This window comes from Pelmatolapia mariae, linkage group LG20 (genome assembly GCF_036321145.2).
Source record: "Pelmatolapia mariae isolate MD_Pm_ZW linkage group LG20, Pm_UMD_F_2, whole genome shotgun sequence".
Classification (NCBI taxonomy): domain Eukaryota; kingdom Metazoa; phylum Chordata; class Actinopteri; order Cichliformes; family Cichlidae; genus Pelmatolapia; species Pelmatolapia mariae.
In genome coordinates, this window is record NC_086244.1 from 34,958,910 (window position 1) to 34,978,519 (window position 19,610).

The 19,610-nt window shown below is 38.6% G+C and overlaps 1 protein-coding gene and 1 long non-coding RNA gene across 2 annotated transcripts; both read left to right on the forward strand.

Annotated features, from left to right (window-relative positions):
* Window positions 1-9,328: 9,328 nt before the first annotated feature.
* Window positions 9,329-10,781, forward strand: LOC134618152 (uncharacterized). Its single transcript, XR_010091807.2, has 4 exons — window positions 9,329-9,477; window positions 9,593-9,625; window positions 9,930-10,113; window positions 10,569-10,781. It is a non-coding gene; the product is annotated as an uncharacterized LOC134618152 (long non-coding RNA).
* Window positions 10,782-11,404: 623 nt separating this feature from the next.
* On the forward strand, window positions 11,405-18,491 carry LOC134618160 (kinesin-like protein KIF1B). Its single transcript, XM_065469608.1, has 10 exons — window positions 11,405-11,464; window positions 11,689-11,751; window positions 13,135-13,260; window positions 13,367-13,485; window positions 13,652-13,749; window positions 14,228-14,336; window positions 14,455-14,521; window positions 16,687-16,879; window positions 17,054-17,172; window positions 17,272-18,491. Exons 3-5 carry the CDS (start codon window positions 13,147-13,149, stop codon window positions 13,743-13,745), a joined length of 327 nt encoding a protein of 108 aa, XP_065325680.1. The 5' UTR covers window positions 11,405-11,464; window positions 11,689-11,751; window positions 13,135-13,146; the 3' UTR covers window positions 13,746-13,749; window positions 14,228-14,336; window positions 14,455-14,521; window positions 16,687-16,879; window positions 17,054-17,172; window positions 17,272-18,491.
* Window positions 18,492-19,610: the final 1,119 nt, after the last annotated feature.

The following is a 19,610-nucleotide window of genomic DNA, read 5'->3' on the forward strand; positions in this document are numbered from 1 at the left end:
TCAAGTTCGCCACAACTTGTTCTCCAGGGACTCCTCTCTGCAAAGGTTAGTCTTACAGAGGATATCGGCTTGGAGGGACAGGTGTCCCAATATCTCTAGTTCTGTGGCCATTGACTGCACAGAGGCTCTGGTTCGCTGCCAGGTGCGTGACCGGTCTGGACCGCTAAATGACGAAGAGCTGGCGCTAATGTATGGGATGGCCTTGGTGAGGTTTGTTAGCCTCATCTCCGAGGGCAAAAAGAAGAGGAAGCCCCTGTCGCGTTCCTGGGTCTATTGACCCAGCGTTTTGAGTTTTAGTTTATTTTGATGTTTATGGTTTATTTTTAAGTTCATTAGGTTATCTAAGCTTATTTGTTTATTTAGATTCCCCTTGTGTCTTCTACCCCTGTGTTTTAGTCTCCTATTGCCCTTTGTGTTTCATGCTGCGTGTCTTATGTTGTCAAGTTTATATTGTCTTGTCTGCATCTCATGTTTTCTGTTTTATTTTGAAGGTCTGTGTCCTATGTTAGTGTAGTCAGCTTTGCTTCCTTTGTCTCCTTATGTCAGACCAGTGTCAGCTGTTTCCCCATGTGTTTCCACTTCCCCTAATCACCCTTGTCTGTTGTTCAACGTCATGTTTCCAGGATTTTCCATGATTAGGTTTTTTGCAATGTTCAAGGTTTTGTTCTTTACCTTTTTGTGTTTAGCATTTAGTTTTCCCAGTTTAGTTCTAGTTAGGTTCTTTCTTGTGTGCATCTGCCTTTTTGTTTTTTAGCTTTTTATCAGCCATATTAATCTGCTCGCTTTTTGTTGATAGTCAAGTTTTGGTCCAAGTTCCTTCGTGTCTGCATTTTGGGTCCGCTCTTCACTATACATACAGTCTGCCTCTGCCAGACTGTGACAGCCCCGGATGATGAGGATCGGGGCTAAAAAGCTAAAGATCCCAGTGTGGTTGGTACATCTGAGGCACAGGGCCACTCACTGGACGACTCCTCCATCCCTGAAGTCGTTGCGACAGGGATGTGAGGCGGCGCTGGAGTGTCTCAAAGAAGAGCACTGGGCCAAGTATAAGGAGACTGACCTCAAGCGGCAGGAAGGTGGCATGTTAAAAAGAATCAAAAAGTCTGCCTTGCAGTCCAGGAATCAGTTGATTGATGTGCTGCTGGGGGATGGATTTCTGGTTCCTACAGTTGGGCAGCTGGAAGAATTTGGCTGTGACACCTCATACTGTGCCAGTCCCACTGAGCCCAGATTGCCAAAAAACGTTTCTGCGCTTTTGGCTGCCCCTGCTTAAGATGGTCAGCTCACCAGCATTTATCCAAGTCTTCCTTGAGAAGCTCTTTGCGAAGCAGAAGCTGCTCACCAAAGAGCCCAAAGGTCAAAGGGCTTTCTACATTGCAGCCTGGATTTCAGAAGTCCTCCTATGCAATAGGAAGAAAGGTGCCAGGAGGAAGCACAGGATCTTTAGGAACCGGATCCAGCTGAAGGGGTTGGACCTAATATCTTTGTGCCTGGATGCCCCCTCCATCAGCATGCCTCACCTGCTCCAGTTAATCCTGGATGACATGGAGCACTGAAATCAAAATATAAAAATAAAATCTGTTCAGAGATATTAATAATGTTCATAGTTGATGTCTTTAAGTTGATTATTTCATGTCACATATCGCCCTATGTTTTTATTTCTTTTAATCATCTTAATTGTACAGCACATTGGTTGATGTGTTAAATGTGCTATAAAAATAAATTTGACTTTGACATTTATGATTTGAAGAGTCTGTTTGTTTATTTTGATCTTTTCTGTACAGCTGATCAGAGTTGGTTTCACCCGAGGTCGTTAACTAAAACAATTTGTTCAAAAGACAGAATTTTCTGAGAGACTTAACAAAGTAAAAGGTTTGATTATTCAATTCTCTGTTAATTCAACTCAGTGTTTATATAAGTAAACATAAACTATGGGGGTGTCCAAATTCAGAGGCTGCATCCTCCTGAGGCCACATTTGTAGGCCGATTACGTCACAGCGATGCAACAAAGGCTGTCCAAATTCGTAGACTCCTCTAAATGCAGCCGACAAATGCGTCCTCCTTTTCCCCAGATTTGAAGGATGCGTCGGGTATATCCATCGTGACCCACCATATCCCACAATTCATAGCATGCCCCAGCCGGCGGCAGCCACTTAGTTTTAATATTACTCTTATTACTCTTTCTGGGTGTGCAGACACAGGCAGCTATACAGCCAACTTCTGTGTTCTAGGCTTCAGTTCATTTCATCTCATTTTACTCACTGATCTGAACCTCTTCAGGTCCTGGGTTTGGTGCAGCAGTGCAGTTGGTTATACTAATGGCTTATCAAAGGTCGTTGTATGTGAAATTCTATTTTATGTATTTGGAAGCAGTAATTAGCTAATACCTTGGAAGTGTTTCACAGAGCTGTTGAATCTATCCATCAAAATGTTCTGACACCTTGGTAGAACCTCAAATCCCCATCCTTTTGTGGTCCTCGTGGCAAAAAACGGCCACGCCCCAAAAAGTGCTCTAAAAATGTTATATATTAATATTTTTTTCCACTTTAAATTAGTCAGTCTTTTAAAACTACTTCTGCTTAAAATATCCATATCAAGTTTTAATTATATTTTCATTGTTTTAACCCTTTAAATCCCAGTTTAAGTACATGAGCGCCCTGTTTTTTAACAGAAAAAAAAATAAAAACTTAAATATTTTCCATAAAATACATTTGAAGTAATATTTGATTGTTATTATAATTAGGCCTTTAGATGGTCTAAAAATTGGCACCAACATTCATTTTGATCCATTATTATTTTTTCTGCAAGAGCACATTTTAAAAAATCCATCCTTTCGTGGTCCTCGTGGCAAAAAACGGCCACGCCCCAAAAAGTGCTCTAAAAATGTTATATATCAATATTTTTTTCTACTTTAAATTAGTCAGTCTTTTAAAACTACTTCTGCTTAAAATATCCATATCAAGTTTTAATTATATTTTCATTGTTTTAACCCTTTAAATCCCAGTTTAAGGACATGAGCGCCCTGTTTTTTAACAGAAAAAAAAAATAAAAACTTAAATATTTTCCATAAAATACATTTGAAGTAATATTTGATTGTTATTATAATTAGGCCTTTAGATGGTCTAAAAATTGGCACCAACATTCATTTTGATCCATTATTATTTTTTCTGCAAGAGCACATTTTAAAAAATCCATCCTTTTGTGGTCCTCGTGGCAAAAAACGGCCACGCCCCAAAAAGTGCTCTAAAAATGTTATATATCAATATTTTTTTCTACTTTAAATTAGTCAGTCTTTTAAAACTACTTCTGCTTAAAATATCCATATCAAGTTTTAATTATATTTTCATTGTTTTAACCCTTTAAATCCCAGTTTAAGTACATGAGCGCCCTGTTTTTTAACAGAAAAAAAAATAAAAACTTAAATATTTTCCATAAAATACATTTGAAGTAATATTTGATTGTTATTATAATTAGGCCTTTAGATGGTCTAAAAATTGGCACCAACATTCATTTTGATCCATTATTATTTTTTCTGCAAGAGCACATTTTAAAAAATCCATCCTTTCGTGGTCCTCGTGGCAAAAAACGGCCACGCCCCAAAAAGTGCTCTAAAAATGTTATATATCAATTTTTTTTTCTACTTTAAATTAGTCAGTCTTTTAAAACTACTTCTGCTTAAAATATCCATATCAAGTTTTAATTATATTTTCATTGTTTTAACCCTTTAAATCCCAGTTTAAGTACATGAGCGCCCTGTTTTTTAACAGAAAAAAAAATAAAAACTTCAATATTTTCCATAAAATACATTTGAAGTAATATTTGATTGTTATTATAATTAGGCCTTTAGATGATCTAAACATTGGCACCAACATTCATTTTGATCCATTATTATTTTTTCTGCAAGAGCACATTTTAAAAAATCCATCCTTTCGTGGTCCTCGTGGCAAAAAACGGCCACGCCCCAAAAAGTGCTCTAAAAATGTTATATATCAATTTTTTTTTCTACTTTAAATTAGTCAGTCTTTTAAAACTACTTCTGCTTAAAATATCCATATCAAGTTTTAATTATATTTTCATTGTTTTAACCCTTTAAATCCCAGTTTAAGTACATGAGCGCCCTGTTTTTTAACAGAAAAAAAAATAAAAACTTAAATATTTTCCATAAAATACATTTGAAGTAATATTTGATTGTTATTATAATTAGGCCTTTAGATGGTCTAAAAATTGGCACCAACATTCATTTTGATCCATTATTATTTTTTCTGCAAGAGCACATTTTAAAAAATCCATCCTTTCGTGGTCCTCGTGGCAAAAAACGGCCACGCCCCAAAAAGTGCTCTAAAAATGTTATATATCAATTTTTTTTTCTACTTTAAATTAGTCAGTCTTTTAAAACTACTTCTGCTTAAAATATCCATATCAAGTTTTAATTATATTTTCATTGTTTTAACCCTTTAAATCCCAGTTTAAGTACATGAGCGCCCTGTTTTTTAACAGAAAAAAAAATAAAAACTTCAATATTTTCCATAAAATACATTTGAAGTAATATTTGATTGTTATTATAATTAGGCCTTTAGATGATCTAAACATTGGCACCAACATTCATTTTGATCCATTATTATTTTTTCTGCAAGAGCACATTTTAAAAAATCCATCCTTTCGTGGTCCTCGTGGCAAAAAACGGCCACGCCCCAAAAAGTGCTCTAAAAATGTTATATATCAATTTTTTTTTCTACTTTAAATTAGTCAGTCTTTTAAAACTACTTCTGCTTAAAATATCCATATCAAGTTTTAATTATATTTTCATTGTTTTAACCCTTTAAATCCCAGTTTAAGTACATGAGCGCCCTGTTTTTTAACAGAAAAAAAAATAAAAACTTAAATATTTTCCATAAAATACATTTGAAGTAATATTTGATTGTTATTATAATTAGGCCTTTAGATGGTCTAAAAATTGGCACCAACATTCATTTTGATCCATTATTATTTTTTCTGCAAGAGCACATTTTAAAAAATCCATCCTTTCGTGGTCCTCGTGGCAAAAAACGGCCACGCCCCAAAAAGTGCTCTAAAAATGTTATATATCAATTTTTTTTTCTACTTTAAATTAGTCAGTCTTTTAAAACTACTTCTGCTTAAAATATCCATATCAAGTTTTAATTATATTTTCATTGTTTTAACCCTTTAAATCCCAGTTTAAGTACATGAGCGCCCTGTTTTTTAACAGAAAAAAAAATAAAAACTTCAATATTTTCCATAAAATACATTTGAAGTAATATTTGATTGTTATTATAATTAGGCCTTTAGATGATCTAAACATTGGCACCAACATTCATTTTGATCCATTATTATTTTTTCTGCAAGAGCACATTTTAAAAAATCCATCCTTTCGTGGTCCTCGTGGCAAAAAACGGCCACGCCCCAAAAAGTGCTCTAAAAATGTTATATATCAATATTTTTTTCTACTTTAAATTAGTCAGTCTTTTAAAACTACTTCTGCTTAAAATATCCATATCAAGTTTTAATTATATTTTCATTGTTTTAACCCTTTAAATCCCAGTTTAAGGACATGAGCGCCCTGTTTTTTAACAGAAAAAAAAATAAAAACTTAAATATTTTCCATAAAATACATTTGAAGTAATATTTGATTGTTATTATAATTAGGCCTTTAGATGATCTAAACATTGGCACCAACATTCATTTTGATCCATTATTATTTTTTCTGCAAGAGCACATTTTAAAAAATCCATCCTTTCGTGGTCCTCGTGGCAAAAAACGGCCACGCCCCAAAAAGTGCTCTAAAAATGTTATATATCAATATTTTTTTCTACTTTAAATTAGTCAGTCTTTTAAAACTACTTCTGCTTAAAATATCCATATCAAGTTTTAATTATATTTTCATTGTTTTAACCCTTTAAATCCCAGTTTAAGTACATGAGCGCCCTGTTTTTTAACAGAAAAAAAAATAAAAACTTAAATATTTTCCATAAAATACATTTGAAGTAATATTTGATTGTTATTATAATTAGGCCTTTAGATGGTCTAAAAATTGGCACCAACATTCATTTTGATCCATTATTATTTTTTCTGCAAGAGCACATTTTAAAAAATCCATCCTTTCGTGGTCCCCGTGGCAAAAAACGGCCACGCCCCAAAAAGTGCTCTAAAAATGTTATATATCAATATTTTTTTCTACTTTAAATTAGTCAGTCTTTTAAAACTACTTCTGCTTAAAATATCCATATCAAGTTTTAATTATATTTTCATTGTTTTAACCCTTTAAATCCCAGTTTAAGTACATGAGCGCCCTGTTTTTTAACAGAAAAAAAAATAAAAACTTAAATATTTTCCATAAAATACATTTGAAGTAATATTTGATTGTTATTATAATTAGGCCTTTAGATGGTCTAAACATTGGCACCAACATTCATTTTGATCCATTATTATTTTTTCTGCAAGAGCACATTTTAAAAAATCCATCCTTTCGTGGTCCTCGGGACAAAGTGCTCTAAAATGTTATATATTAATATTTTTTTCCACTTTAAATTAGTCAGTCTTTTAAAACTACTTCTGCTTAAAATATCCATATCAAGTTTTAATTATATTTTCATTGTTTTAACACTTTAAATCCCAGTTTAAGTACATGAGCGCCCTGTTTTTTTTAACAGAATAAAACTAAAAACGTAAATATTTTTCATAAAATACATTTGAATTAATATTTGATTGTTATTATAATTAGGTCTTTAGATGGTCCAAACAATGGCACCAACATTCATTTTGATCCATTATTATTTTTTGTGCAGGAGCACACTAAATGTCATATAGTGCCATATCAGGATTAACATTTTTTTTGCCTACACCAAGTGCTTTTTACTTTTTTGTTCTAAAATAAAATAAAAATTGTCTAAATAACAATACAAGATCACTTTGAACCAGAAAAACATTTTAGAACGATGAACATGAACATTTAGGTTACTGGGAATCGGAGAAAGTTGTGTGTCCGGGGGCCGTTGCGAACACCGGCAGCACCCGTCCCCGTCCCCCGCTAGAAGCACCCGTCCCCCGCTTCAACAATGACCATTTACCGCTATCAGTAGCTCCGACGGTGGGATGGTGTTTGTGTCCTGGTCTCAGTCTCCCTACCACGACACTTCGATACCATGTGAAAACAAACGTATAATTTTTGTCGTAGCCAAAGGAGTTTGCAAAACAAATCTTGCAAAACAAAGATACTTTGCGCATACTCGCAAACCAGTGCAGTCTAATTTGGCACGACATAGCACATGAGAATAGTAAGATTCAAGATTCTTTTTTTGGCACATGCATAGTTACACAAGTAAAACACGCTTTCCCCCGCGGCGCTTCTCTGTTATGACCCCGTGTCGAGTAGCTGCCTGCCCGCCCTGCGCGCCGCGCCGTGGGGGACAACAACCCAGATAGCAAGACGACATTGAATCTATGTTGATTTTTCATCCGAACCGTCGTATATGGTCGGGGTTGAAATGCCAATGTTGTAACAACATTGAAATACTGTGGTAAACCGACGGTCTTACTATAGAGACGTTGTAACGATGTTGATTCACCGTTGTTTTTTTGTCATTGATATTTGATCTATTTATAGTCGACCAGGTGACAACAACAACGTCGAGAAAACGTCTATTTATAGTTGACGATCATTCGGCTCCGTTCACCATCAAAAACCATCGATTTGTAGTTGAGCATTAAATTGCATTGCAACTGATCGGGTATAAAGTACCAGAGAAAGTAGATTTATTGTTCATTTGTTATCAATGACTTGGTGTGGTTCACCAGCTTTAAAAAATCGTGTCTACGTGCAATTTATGTATAGTTGACCGGGAAATTAAAGCAGCGATCACTTGGAGTATTCCGCAGCACCCCTCTCACATTGGTACACCCCCCGGTATTCATTGTCTTCTACAGTAGAGCGGGACATTTGATTTACTCTCAGCGGAATTGACCGGAGAAGGCATCAGTTCATGCACTGCACTGGCCTGCACCACGATTAGTATAAGGTAAGAATGAATGATTTTTTTTTCCTACTCGGTATTTCCATGTTTGCATTTGAATAACAGTAAAAAAAAACTTGTTAATGTTGTACATTAACGAGTTTTTTAAATTGTGTCTACTTCTTACAATCTGGCAACAAATAAATTGCACTGCGAACAAAGTATATCAACAAAGAAAACATTTTCGTTTCATAATTTCTTCGTTATATTCCCTTACAAAGCTAGCTTTAACGCTTCGAGGTTTCCTTTGTTCTTGCCGTCGCCTCGGCGCTTGACCCAGACTTTCGCTCTGTAGTTGCTTAGTACTACAAAAAATTCTAAATCTGTGATATATGATTGATAAACGTAAAGTTAACTGTATAAACGTGTTCAATGACTTTGTTACTTTTGATGATTGGAGAGCACTCGCTTCAATTCGCACACGAAAACTTTAGACTCAGTTTGAATGCTCACGCAGCATGCCCACGTGACTGTACGTTGCACGCTCAACTAACTTTACGTTGCACACGTACATGACTTTCCGTTTGTGCCTTGAATAATGAATAAGGCTACATCCACACGTACCAGCGTATTTTTGAAACCGCTGATTTTTCTATGCGTTTGCACCTTTTGTCCACACGTAATGTATGTCTGGCCGTACATTGTGTTTGTATTTCCAGGCACATTTCACGAAGCAGAACGCAGTCTTCAGAGATATCCACGTGAACGCTATGATACGTCTGACCTTCAGTCCGAAGAAGAAACCCAGACCAGTCTTAAAAGAAAGCACAAGTAAAACCTTTATATTCACAAACATATCTTTGATTGTTAAGAATTTATGATCTTGTCTTTTATACATATCTGTGGTGCTTGCATACTGCAATATCACCACATAATATAGTCCAAAAAGTGGAAGTTTGTAAACTTTTTAAAAATGCAAAGCCGTGTACACTTGTGCACTTCAAAAATTCATTGTATACTGTACCTTCTTGCACGTCTCTGTTTCCTGTGTGTGTTGTTAGAAATCAAACTAACTTTAGGAAACAATATGCCAAAAGCATATTTACAATTACTTAAGACCGTTTTTAATTTATTTTCTTTAGACCAAATCCCCTGTACACATATATGGACTCAGAGGATGAGTTTTTTTGTGGGGAAAGCCTACAAAAAAACAGTTTCCCCAGGCCCCTCGAGTGAAAATACCAGGTAATAAAATACTGTCTAGTGTCTGTGTACATATCTGTGTCTGACACAAGGAAACTTTTTTGACAAGTTGTCTGTATTCTTAAATACTTAAAAAATTATCGTTTTCTAAACAGCCCTCATCACTCCGCAGTCTGCCCCCCAGCCCACTGATAGCAACCATCATAATGCCCCACCCAGCTTCCGGCACCTTTCGCCACTCCGGCACAAACCGACACAGCTTTGCGATCTCCCCAGCATGCAGAGTCTGATGTCTTCCCTATAGATGGTATGCTTTTAAAAAAGCTTTAAAGCTGCATCACAATGTCATTGTACTCTTATCTAAAAAGAAAACCCAATTTATACTCCTGAATGTCATCTTGTTGTGATTTTTTTTTCTGTAGATTCCAGAGACTCTGTGAGGCCACTATTGCAAGGCAAGTTTGAAAATCTTGGAATTTCACAGTTTACATGGTATAACAAATATATGTGACAGGCAAAAACTAGTAAACACTTTTAGCAGTTACAAGAACTAACAAATGAATATCCAACAAAAGTGAATAGAAATACATTGTACTGCCAATACTTTGGTTTATTCTTTGTATGACTTGAAAATCAGGCTTTAGGGAAAACCAAATGACATTTTTCTATCATCAATTACATGAAGTAAACACACAAGCACTTGCATACACATTTAAGACATGAGACACGCTAATTCCATCTCTTAAAATGTGTCTATAGGTGAGACGCTTTGCGTTGATTGGTGCTGCTGGACCACACTGGAGGTGCGAGTCCGCCGTGTAATGGTTTATGCCATTACAAAGGAGCTGGCCTCTGTACTCAACTGGGCAGGGAAAAAATACCAAGGACCAGACAAAGCAAAAAAGGGCATTTAAAGAGACAGCGCCGTGCAGATGCATATTTGGTAAGTTTTAACATTTATTGTAGTTTTATGAGCCTAAAGTGAACAATAAAGGGATGTGCTGGGTGTGTTTCACATTTCCTATGTCTGTTTTTTGCTATATTACTTTGTCTTTCTTAATAACAAGACTTTCATGTCCGGTTAATCTGGAGATGGAGTCTTTGGTCTTCGGCTTGTTTTGTCCTCGGGTTGTACACTTTGTACAGCCCGAGGACCCCATGTTTTCTTTTTTTTTTTTTTTTAAAGGATACACGGCACACCATGCTAAGACATATCACATTTTCAGCTTATAGCTCTTTGGGAATCAAATGCGGCAGTTTGCTGATTTCTGCCTGGTGACTTTCATGTTTATCAGCCTAGGAGTTTACATACTTTCTCCCTGCTGAAGACAATTAACAAGAGCTTATTCATGTGCTCTAATTCCCTTTTTTTGTGTGTGTGTCTATTTTTTGTCCTAGATGGCCTGGCGCAGCAGGTAGGGGCGAACTCTATGTCTGAGTTGGTCTTTGCTCAAGCAGTCCAGAAATGGCTCAGATATGCTCCAGATCGTACGGGTGGCGCGCAGGACACACATCATCCATCCCCATCCCGGAGTAAATAATAAAAAGTGACGTGAAACATAGAAATGTAAATAGGAAACTTTGTCTTTTAATAAAGTATTTTGCAAATGATACATGTCTATTGACCTTTTTTGGTTTTTTGGTTTTTTTCAATAAAAAGCAACTGTGCGAAAGAGGTGGAAAATCAACACCATATCTCAACAGTGTTTCAATATCAGAATCTGACATTGTTTCAATGTCAACAGTGTTAGAAAATATAACGTCGAATCAATGTCAGGTTTCAACATTGATTTAACATCAAAACCTGACGTTGTTTCAACGTTAAAAATGGGTGCAAGAGTGATGTTGGGTCAACGTCACACTTCAACGTTGCTTCAATGACGTCGCCTGATATTGACTCAACATTGTTTCAATGTTTCCTTGCTATCTGGGTCGTGTTTCTTTTTAGCTGAAAAACCTTACACCCAGGTAACCTGCAGTGCTGAAAACGTGTTTTCCAATGATGTTTGCTACCCTACAATCCGTCCTACTCTGTAGTAAATTCTGCGACATTTGACCGTCCTGTTGCTCCCACTGAAATGTATACAGCCTATTTAAAATCTAAAACTTAAAATTGTCCGTAGCCTGCCGTTGTTACCACTGTCCTGTTTGAAATGGATACTAACTAGCTAACTGACTGAATGCCCATTAACCTTATAACTCCTGTTGTGTGTGTGTGTGTTTGTGTACAGAGAGACAGCCAGGTTCATAATGGATATAAGGAAGGCTTTTTCAAAAACAGGAGCCACATTCAGGTAAAAGTGTAAGAATAAATGATCCATCAATAAAGGATAATGTTGGATCAGTGTTTCAATATTTTATATCTTTTATTAGATGTTCATGTGGTTTGGTTATTTGCCTTTTGGTTGAAAGTACACTGAGAGAGGACTTTTCGTTAGTGATCTTAATAATTTTTTTTTTCACATGAATGTAATTTTTTCATCTAATTGAATACAATCTATTTGTGTATGATTGTCAGTCCAAAGAGGGAGAGAGGAAAGAGGGGAACGTGAGGAGAAAGTACAAGGTCAGGAAGAACCAGGTAAGAAAACAGACAGGGAACAGTGACAGGCAAAAGAGAAACTATGAAACTGACGAAGAGAAAAAACCTGATTTTACTCATACAGTCTGGAAGTTGTGTCCTCCCTATATTAAAGCTGCTATCTGCAAAACAAACTGGGTTGAAACATTTTTGACCCTCTTTAACAACATTCCAACATAACATTATCATTGATTGGGGAGATTAAAATGAATGATATATTTTTATGTGGTTCAGCCACAACTCTACTAAAACCTCAGCCAGTAATAGGTAGGCCAACTTTTGGACTGTCCAGTTGTGTGTATGACTGCCGCATACAGACCCCCTTATCAGTGTTTCTCAAACTTTTTACAGTGCACACCACCTGAGAAAAATGTCAAGCTCTCCCAAGTACCACTATGAAAGCATGAAACTCATAAATCTTACAACACAAAATTAGTATTATTAAATTAGTATCTGCAGTAAAGATTTTTTCATACATTGTATACATTCTACCACAGGCAAAGTTGCCTCCATTTTTATAGTACTTGTTGACCACCTCCACCTCCTCTCTCTCTATCTGAACTGTCAGTGGACCTGGTCTGGACCTCCCGAAGTCCACAACCAGTTCCTTGGTCTTTGAAGTGTTGAGTTGCAGGTGGTTTGTGTGACTCCATGTAACAAAGTTTCTCACCAGACTCCTGTACTCCTCTTCCTGGTCATCCTAGATGAGGGGTAGGCAACTCCAGGCCTTGAGGTCCTGGAGGTTTTAGATGTGTCCATGATCCATCACAGCTGATTTAAAGGGCTAAATGGCTCCTCAGCATTTCTTGAAGTTCTCCAGAGGCCTGGTAATGAACTAATCATTTGATTCAGGTGTGTTAACCCAGGGTGTGATCTAAAACCTGCAGGACACTGGCACTCGAGGCCTGGAGTTGCCTACCCCTGTCCTAGATACACCCCATGATGACTGTGTCGTCCACAAACATCTGAGATTCAGAGTTGTAGCAGACATCAGAGGTGTACAGGGTGGAGAGAAGAGGGGACAGCACAGTTCCCTGTGGTGCTCCTGTGCTGCTGACCACAGTGTCAGACGTGACGTCCTTCAGCTTGACGTACTGTGGTCTGTCAGTGAGGTAGTTGGTTTTTAATAGTATTCATTTATTTCTCCTCTGACTTTGGCCTGGGTCTTGCGGTTCCAGTGAAAGGAAATCTTAACGCTTCAGGTTACCAAGACGTTTTGGACCAGTCTGTGCTTAAAACACTGTGAGAACAGTTTAGGGAGGGTGTTTTTCCCTTCCAACACGACTGTGACCTAATGCACAAACATGGTCCATAAAGACATGATTGAATGTGTCTGGCATAGAAGCAGAGTGGCTTGCTTTGAGCCCTGATCTTAACTCCTAGATCACCATTGTGATGAACCAGAATGAACCCCTCAGTTTCTTGCACCGTCACAATGAGGCTTTTTCCACCGAGCCTCTGAAAAACACTGGCAAAGGAGCTCCTCTGGGCTTTTACCACGTCCAGAATGTGAGTGCACACACACACATCTGCACCTACACACACACTAACTGTGCTTCAACGATTTTATTCTAACTCAGTTTGTCAAACCCTTTATTTTTATCTGTTGGAGCAGATTTCTGTCGAAGTTACAGAGTCTTTTATTGAGAACATCAAGAGCAAGCCCGTCGTGTTTGAAGTGTTCAGCCACTACCAGCAGCACCCGCTGCACCTCCATGGCCAGGACGTGAACAGGTTGGTGGGGGTCAAACAGCAGATCCAGTCATGCAGTGATAATTCATATTTAATGCAGCAGATTTTGTTAGAAATGTGTAAACGATTGTATTCTAATCACATTGGCTAATTTTATATGCATATATAAATAAAAGGTATTTTTATTAAGTCAACATTCCTCCAACAGCATCCAGGAAATACTATCCTATTCCCATCCGTTGCTTAGAAACTGTCCTGAGGAGACAGCTTCAGGATCAATGACATGTCATTCACACCAATGAAGACGTGAGTAGAGCAGTTTTCAAGTGTAATAACATTCCTTTCGATCATATTGAGTATAGACGAATGCAACTGTGAGCTTTAGTGATTAGCCCGTTTCAACAGGACCGTGATCCTGATGTGTGAGACAGCAGGGTGCTGCCACTGGTGTTGTAATCTGTGATTTAGTTCCTCCTAACATTTCAGTTTGCTTCCAGTATCTATCCTCTGTGATTACTGGCTCTATAGACAGATTTAATAGAAGTGTGTGAGCTACTGGCTCAGTATAAAGGGTCAGTAGTGTTTTCACGTCACCTATCCATCCTCCATTCAGTCACCCAAAGCATGTAGTAAATACTCCTCACTTTTATTCATCTTCTCTTCAATTCAGAAAATTTTCAGCTTGATAACATTGAGCTTCTGTGTGTGTGTGTGTGTGTGTGTGTGTATGTGTGTGTGTGTGTGTGTGTGTGTGTGTGTGTGTGAGTGTGTGTGTGTGTGTCAGTTCCAGCCACCAAGTTGAACACCATCACCAAATCCAACCTGGGTCAGTGTGTCAGCAAGTACGACCTGCTGGTCTGGTTTGAGATCAGCGAGTTGGAGCCCACTGGAGAGTGAGTATCCACCTGGAGTGTTATATTCACGCACAAGCTTTAAAGGAACCATAAAAATGATCTCCATGAAGAATATTATAAGTTGGGATGCTGTGTCTCCTCCTCCCTCCATGCACAGGTGCATCCCAGCCATCGTGGATCACAGTGGAGGCCTGCCCTGCCATGGTACCTACCTGCTGCACCAGGTACAGGATTGGTGCACATGTTGTTTTCTTATTAAAATGGCCTGTATTTGTATAGCACTTTACTAGTCCCTAAGGACCCCAAAGCGCTTTACACATCCAGTTCACATTCACGCACTGGTGATGGCAAGCTACAGCCCCCCTGGGGTGCACTGACAGAGGCGAGGCTGCCGGACACTGGCGCCACCGGGCCCTCTGACCACAACCAGTAGTCAGACAAGGGTGAAGTGTCTTGCCCAAGGATACAACTACCGAGACTGTCCGGGCCGGGGCTCGAACCGGTTTACAAGGCGAACTCCCAACTCTTGAGCCACGATCGCCCGCTTACTCACACAGTGGTAACTGCTTCCTTTGTACACAGTTTAATATCTTCTTTTAAAGCGTAATGTTGCTCTAGCTGTGCTCACTGTGATCCTGAGCTCCTGTTATGTTTGCTGCAGGATCAAGGGTGACCCTCATCCACGAGAAGGGCAGCGAGATATTTTCAGTCTGGAAAGATGAATCTGTCGGGCTTTAGGCTGCTTCTCACTTTAAGCAGTTCATGCTGTAGCTGTAGCTGATGGACCAAAAAATTACATTTCATATTTTAGACATTCAGCTGCTGACTCTGAAGCCAACAGGGCTCTTGAGTGTGGATGATTGTGTTGGTACTGGATGCTGTGATCAAACAGCTGTTCTGATCTGTCTTCATTCATGCCTGTCGATATTAAGCCTCCTAAGCTCCAAACCAGTAAAAGCAATATTTGGAGGCAACACCCTTTTTACTACTTTTCTGTATTTGTTTGTGATTGTGTGACACTGAACCACAGTGCTATGTATATCCTCTGTAACACTCAGACGTTTCCAGATCAATGTTTTCCCCCTCAGCTGTTTCTCACTATAGAGTCTTACCTCAGGAACAATGAGGCCAATGAGGCACCAGCAGAGCATATCTGGCTCTCAGTCTGTGGCTGATAGTGCCCCCTGCTGTTAATAACAGGAACAGTGTAACCTTGTATAGAGCTCATAGTGATGGTCTTAAGATTGCTGCTGCAAGGCAGTCATTTGTATCCATGTGTGCTGTATATATTCTGAGCATATGCAGTTATGTGAGCTCTCAGGTTTTATGTTTTAGGACATAATTAAAAATAAATCAGGTCCTTAGTAGGTCTTAATATGAGGTAAATGCAACCTCAGATGAACAACACATAACACGTTATACCACGTCATTATTTATTTAACAAACACTGAGCCGAAATTCAGATGTTTAAAAAACTAAGTACATCCAAGACTATTTCCATAATTAGTTAAGAGGGTCAGTATTAGCCAAGTGCTAATCAAATGCACTAGATCAGCGGTCCCCAACCCCCGGGCCTCGGACCGGTACCGGTCCGTGAGTCGTTTGGTACCGGGCCGCAAGAGTTGAGGCTCAGGTGTGAAATGTATGGTTTTCAGGGTTTTTATCAGTTTTCAGCGTTATTTTGTTATCGTTTTTATCGTTAACTCGGTTTTCCTGGGTCTTTTCACGTGTGTTATGAATAAATCGTGATGATTATTTGGGCTTTTTTTGCTGCCAAAGAACCTGCAAAGTGTCTAGGTCACTGAGTGAGCCATGAAGTACTCTAGAGTCAAATGAGATCATCGTTGGGTCAGTGACTCCAGAGCGCAGCAGCAAAGCAACAACAGAGTGATGCTGCAGTGGCTCAAAGTTGAGACTTCAACATGATTGAACGTTAAGAAAGCTGTGAATGAATAAATATCTGCAAACTTCAATGAACCGAAGAAACATTGTAAAGACAAATGGGCCACAAATCCGTCCACACTGCTGTGAAACACTAACAAAAAACGATTACCTCAAGTTTTTGCTGCTAAAGTTGGTTCCATCAGCTGCTGAATCACAGGTACTCACAGGTCACATGTACTTGGTTATAGTCATTTGTGCATTTTGGGTTGTTTTAAATAAATAATGATGTGTTGTAATAATCTAGATCCAGAACCTTAGACTGCTTTTTCACGTGTCTGTAAATGAATTTCTCTCTTATCATTGTCCCGATTGGTGTCGGCTGACACTTGACACTCTGTGGCTCCTGATTTATCTGTTGTCAAGGTCTCACCTCAGTGCGATTCCTCACGTTTTGTCATGATTCAAGGATGAATGTGAATGAATGAATCAAATCTCTTCTTTTCAGATCTGTTGTGTCCAAGAAGGGTTTTCTAAGCTTCGTGGAGCCTCGCTCTAACTCATAGGTGAAGCATTTTGTGGTTGTTCGCCGGCCCTACGTCTTCATCTACAACAGCGACAAGGACCCCGTGGAGCGAGGCGCCGTCAACCTCTCCACAGCACAGGTGGAATACAGCAAAGACCAGCAGGCCATGCTTAAGGTTTGAGGCAGGATAGAGAAAGGCTCGATGTAACACGTTTGTTTTTAATGAGATTCATTCAAATGGTTTTGGTGCACGTTGGCCAATTTTGGACACATTGACTGATGAAATGGCAAATGGACTGGGATTTATCATTTGAATGAACATGAATATAATGTGATGTTTTCTTTTCAGATGCCCAACACATTTGCAGTGTACACAAAACATCGAGGCATCCTCCTGCAGGCCAACAATGAGAAAGACATGAACGAATGGCTGTACGCTTTTAGTCCTCTGCTAGCAGGAAGGATAAGGTACACACACACGCTCCTCTCACACCACAGTCAAACGTGCAGCTTCTGCACCCTTCAAAAACATTCCCTTCTCCTCACAACATAAAACTCTCCCCGCAGATCTAAGCTGGCGAGGCGGCGCAGCGGCCTGACGAAGAACTGAGCGGGCGGAGCGGTTCCACTGTCGTCCACGTCATACGTAGATCCTCCTCAATCTGTGTACATACGCCGCCTCTAAACCCCCAATAGTGCCAGTGTCAGTTAGTGAGTCAGTAAAATACTCATGCATTTGTGTTAACATTAAAACTGCAGACTAACTAGAGACAAACAAGCGAGGATCGCTTCATATCTCAGCAGTTTAAAAAAACAAACAATGACCAATTGTTCCTGCAGGAGTAGATTTGGGCCCCTTTTTGCTTTTTCATCCCAAGGAATAAAAACAAGGTTACAAGGAGATGAGGAGGAGGAGGACTAGGAGGATGAAAACGAACTAAGGAGAAAACTTGATTTGTACATCGGGTGTGTTCTGGGATCAGTGTGTTAGTTAACCCTCATTTAACACATTCCTCTCTGCTCCTCTAGCTTGCTCTATCTCACTGAGAATCAGAAGCCTTGACATTTACTGCTATTAACTTTACACTCTTGTTGTCAAGACGCAAAGAAAACACAGTGAAAAGGTTAGAAGGACGTAAGGAAAAAAGAATGAAGGTGCAATGTTTCTTTAGTTTTTTTGCTTTGACGGCAGTGGTTAGCCAGCAAAGCTGCTTTTAAATGGCCCGCAGGACAGATTACGATGTAGTCCCATGACTCCCCTCGCTGTCACACCAGCGTCGGCTGAAATCTCTGAAGTGAAGTACTCGTGTTCAGCTGTCTGTTACATATAGATAAAAAATAAAGCTCTGACGTGACCTCGGGTCAGCCAGCCTGACAGTCAGAGAAACAGAAACGTGCTGGATTGTGGATCTCTGAGCTGCACATCAAAGATGCACCTATGCACAGATCAAGTCTCAAAAGTGCAATGTACCTCATATACATGTTGATGCGAGGCGCTGCCAGAGCAAACGTTTCCACTTCATTTGCAGAGGTGTTTTTATTTTGGATTGTGTATTTATTGTTTGCAATGTATATGTATTTGTTTGCAGCTCTTTGCACATATTAATAAAAGGTTGAACTAACTGATCAGATAAAGTCTGTGCGGTTTAGTTGTTCCACTCATATTAAACCAAATGAAAGGAAAAGGAGACCTAACATGTAACCCCTGCACCTCCACTGAGGAGGTGAGTTACATTAGTGCTTCCTCTTTATTAGAAAGTGGTTTGAGTGAATTAGAAGTCTGTTGTTTTTTTTGGAGGAGATCTACTCATTAGTCATGCTAGGCATCCATCTGAACTCTATCAAAATAAAGGTGTATTTTAACTCATTTTAATTTTTTAATATCAGAGATATAGGACTATACAAAGTAGCTGGTGACATCTAAAACGACAGCAGACTTATTGTGTCTTTCTTCACCTCATCACTTTTTTCTGTGTTTGTTTTTCTGTTGATGCCTTTCAAACAAAACTAGCCGTGATATTTCCCACCTTCCCCCTCTGAAATTTAATATCAGTTAACCCCAGATGTGTCATGCAGATATCCTAATTCTGTGTATGGTAATCTTGCACCATTGAACTGTTAGTGAATGAGGCAACAATAAAAGTGGGAAACGTGCATTAGCAGATGAAGTGCTGCCTGCTTATTTCCTGCTTTATGTGAGCTTCTGCTGTAGTTTATTATGTGCTTTTAGTCCCAAGAAACCAGCCTTTTACTGTGGCGCACAATAAGATCTTCTGATGTTTGGTGTCATCTTCCTGTGATCTCCTGTGAACAGGTGGATTAATTCACTTCAAGTTTATGTATGTAGAACCAAATCACAGCAGGGGCTGAACACTGTAAAGACTCTAGAATAATTATGGAGGCACAACATTTAAAGCTCCAGTCCTTCTATCCCACATACCTAAAAGTTAGTTATATGATAAATAGCCCCGTGTTTGTTTACTTGATTTGTAAAATGCAAAGTGGTGACTTTTTCTTTTCAAGTACGTCCTCGTATGGAGACATGTTTCTTTTTAATGGCATAAAACAAGTCATTGTTTACAAAAATGTACATTTTATTGGGCAGAATGAGGTAAACAGTGAAGAAAAGTATGAGAAAACAGAGCATAGGATCTCCGGAGACTGTGGCAACTAGAATTATTGTATACATGTGTGTGTATTAAGGACTGACACAGACAAAGGACTAATCATACAATGAAGCAATGCCATTTTAAAATGTTTATTTATAAACAGGATAAAACCATTCAAGTATTGAGTCATGAATAAAACAGCACCCTCTGATCTGCTAATTGGGAAACAGAGGATGTCAGTGTGTTTTTCAGTGCTAGTCCAAATTGAGTGAGAGGACTTTACATTTGAATAGATTC

Bases quoted from the DNA above. Each gene is read 5' to 3' on its own strand.
- LOC134618160 (XM_065469608.1), top strand. From the start codon at position 13,147: ATGAACCAGAATGAACCCCTCAGTTTCTTGCACCGTCACAATGAGGCT. The intron at 13,261-13,366 runs GTGAGTGCACAC...CTGTTGGAGCAG, and splicing joins GCTTTTACCACGTCCAGAAT to ATTTCTGTCGAAGTTACAGA. The intron at 13,486-13,651 runs GTTGGTGGGGGT...TTCCTCCAACAG, and splicing joins CATGGCCAGGACGTGAACAG to CATCCAGGAAATACTATCCT.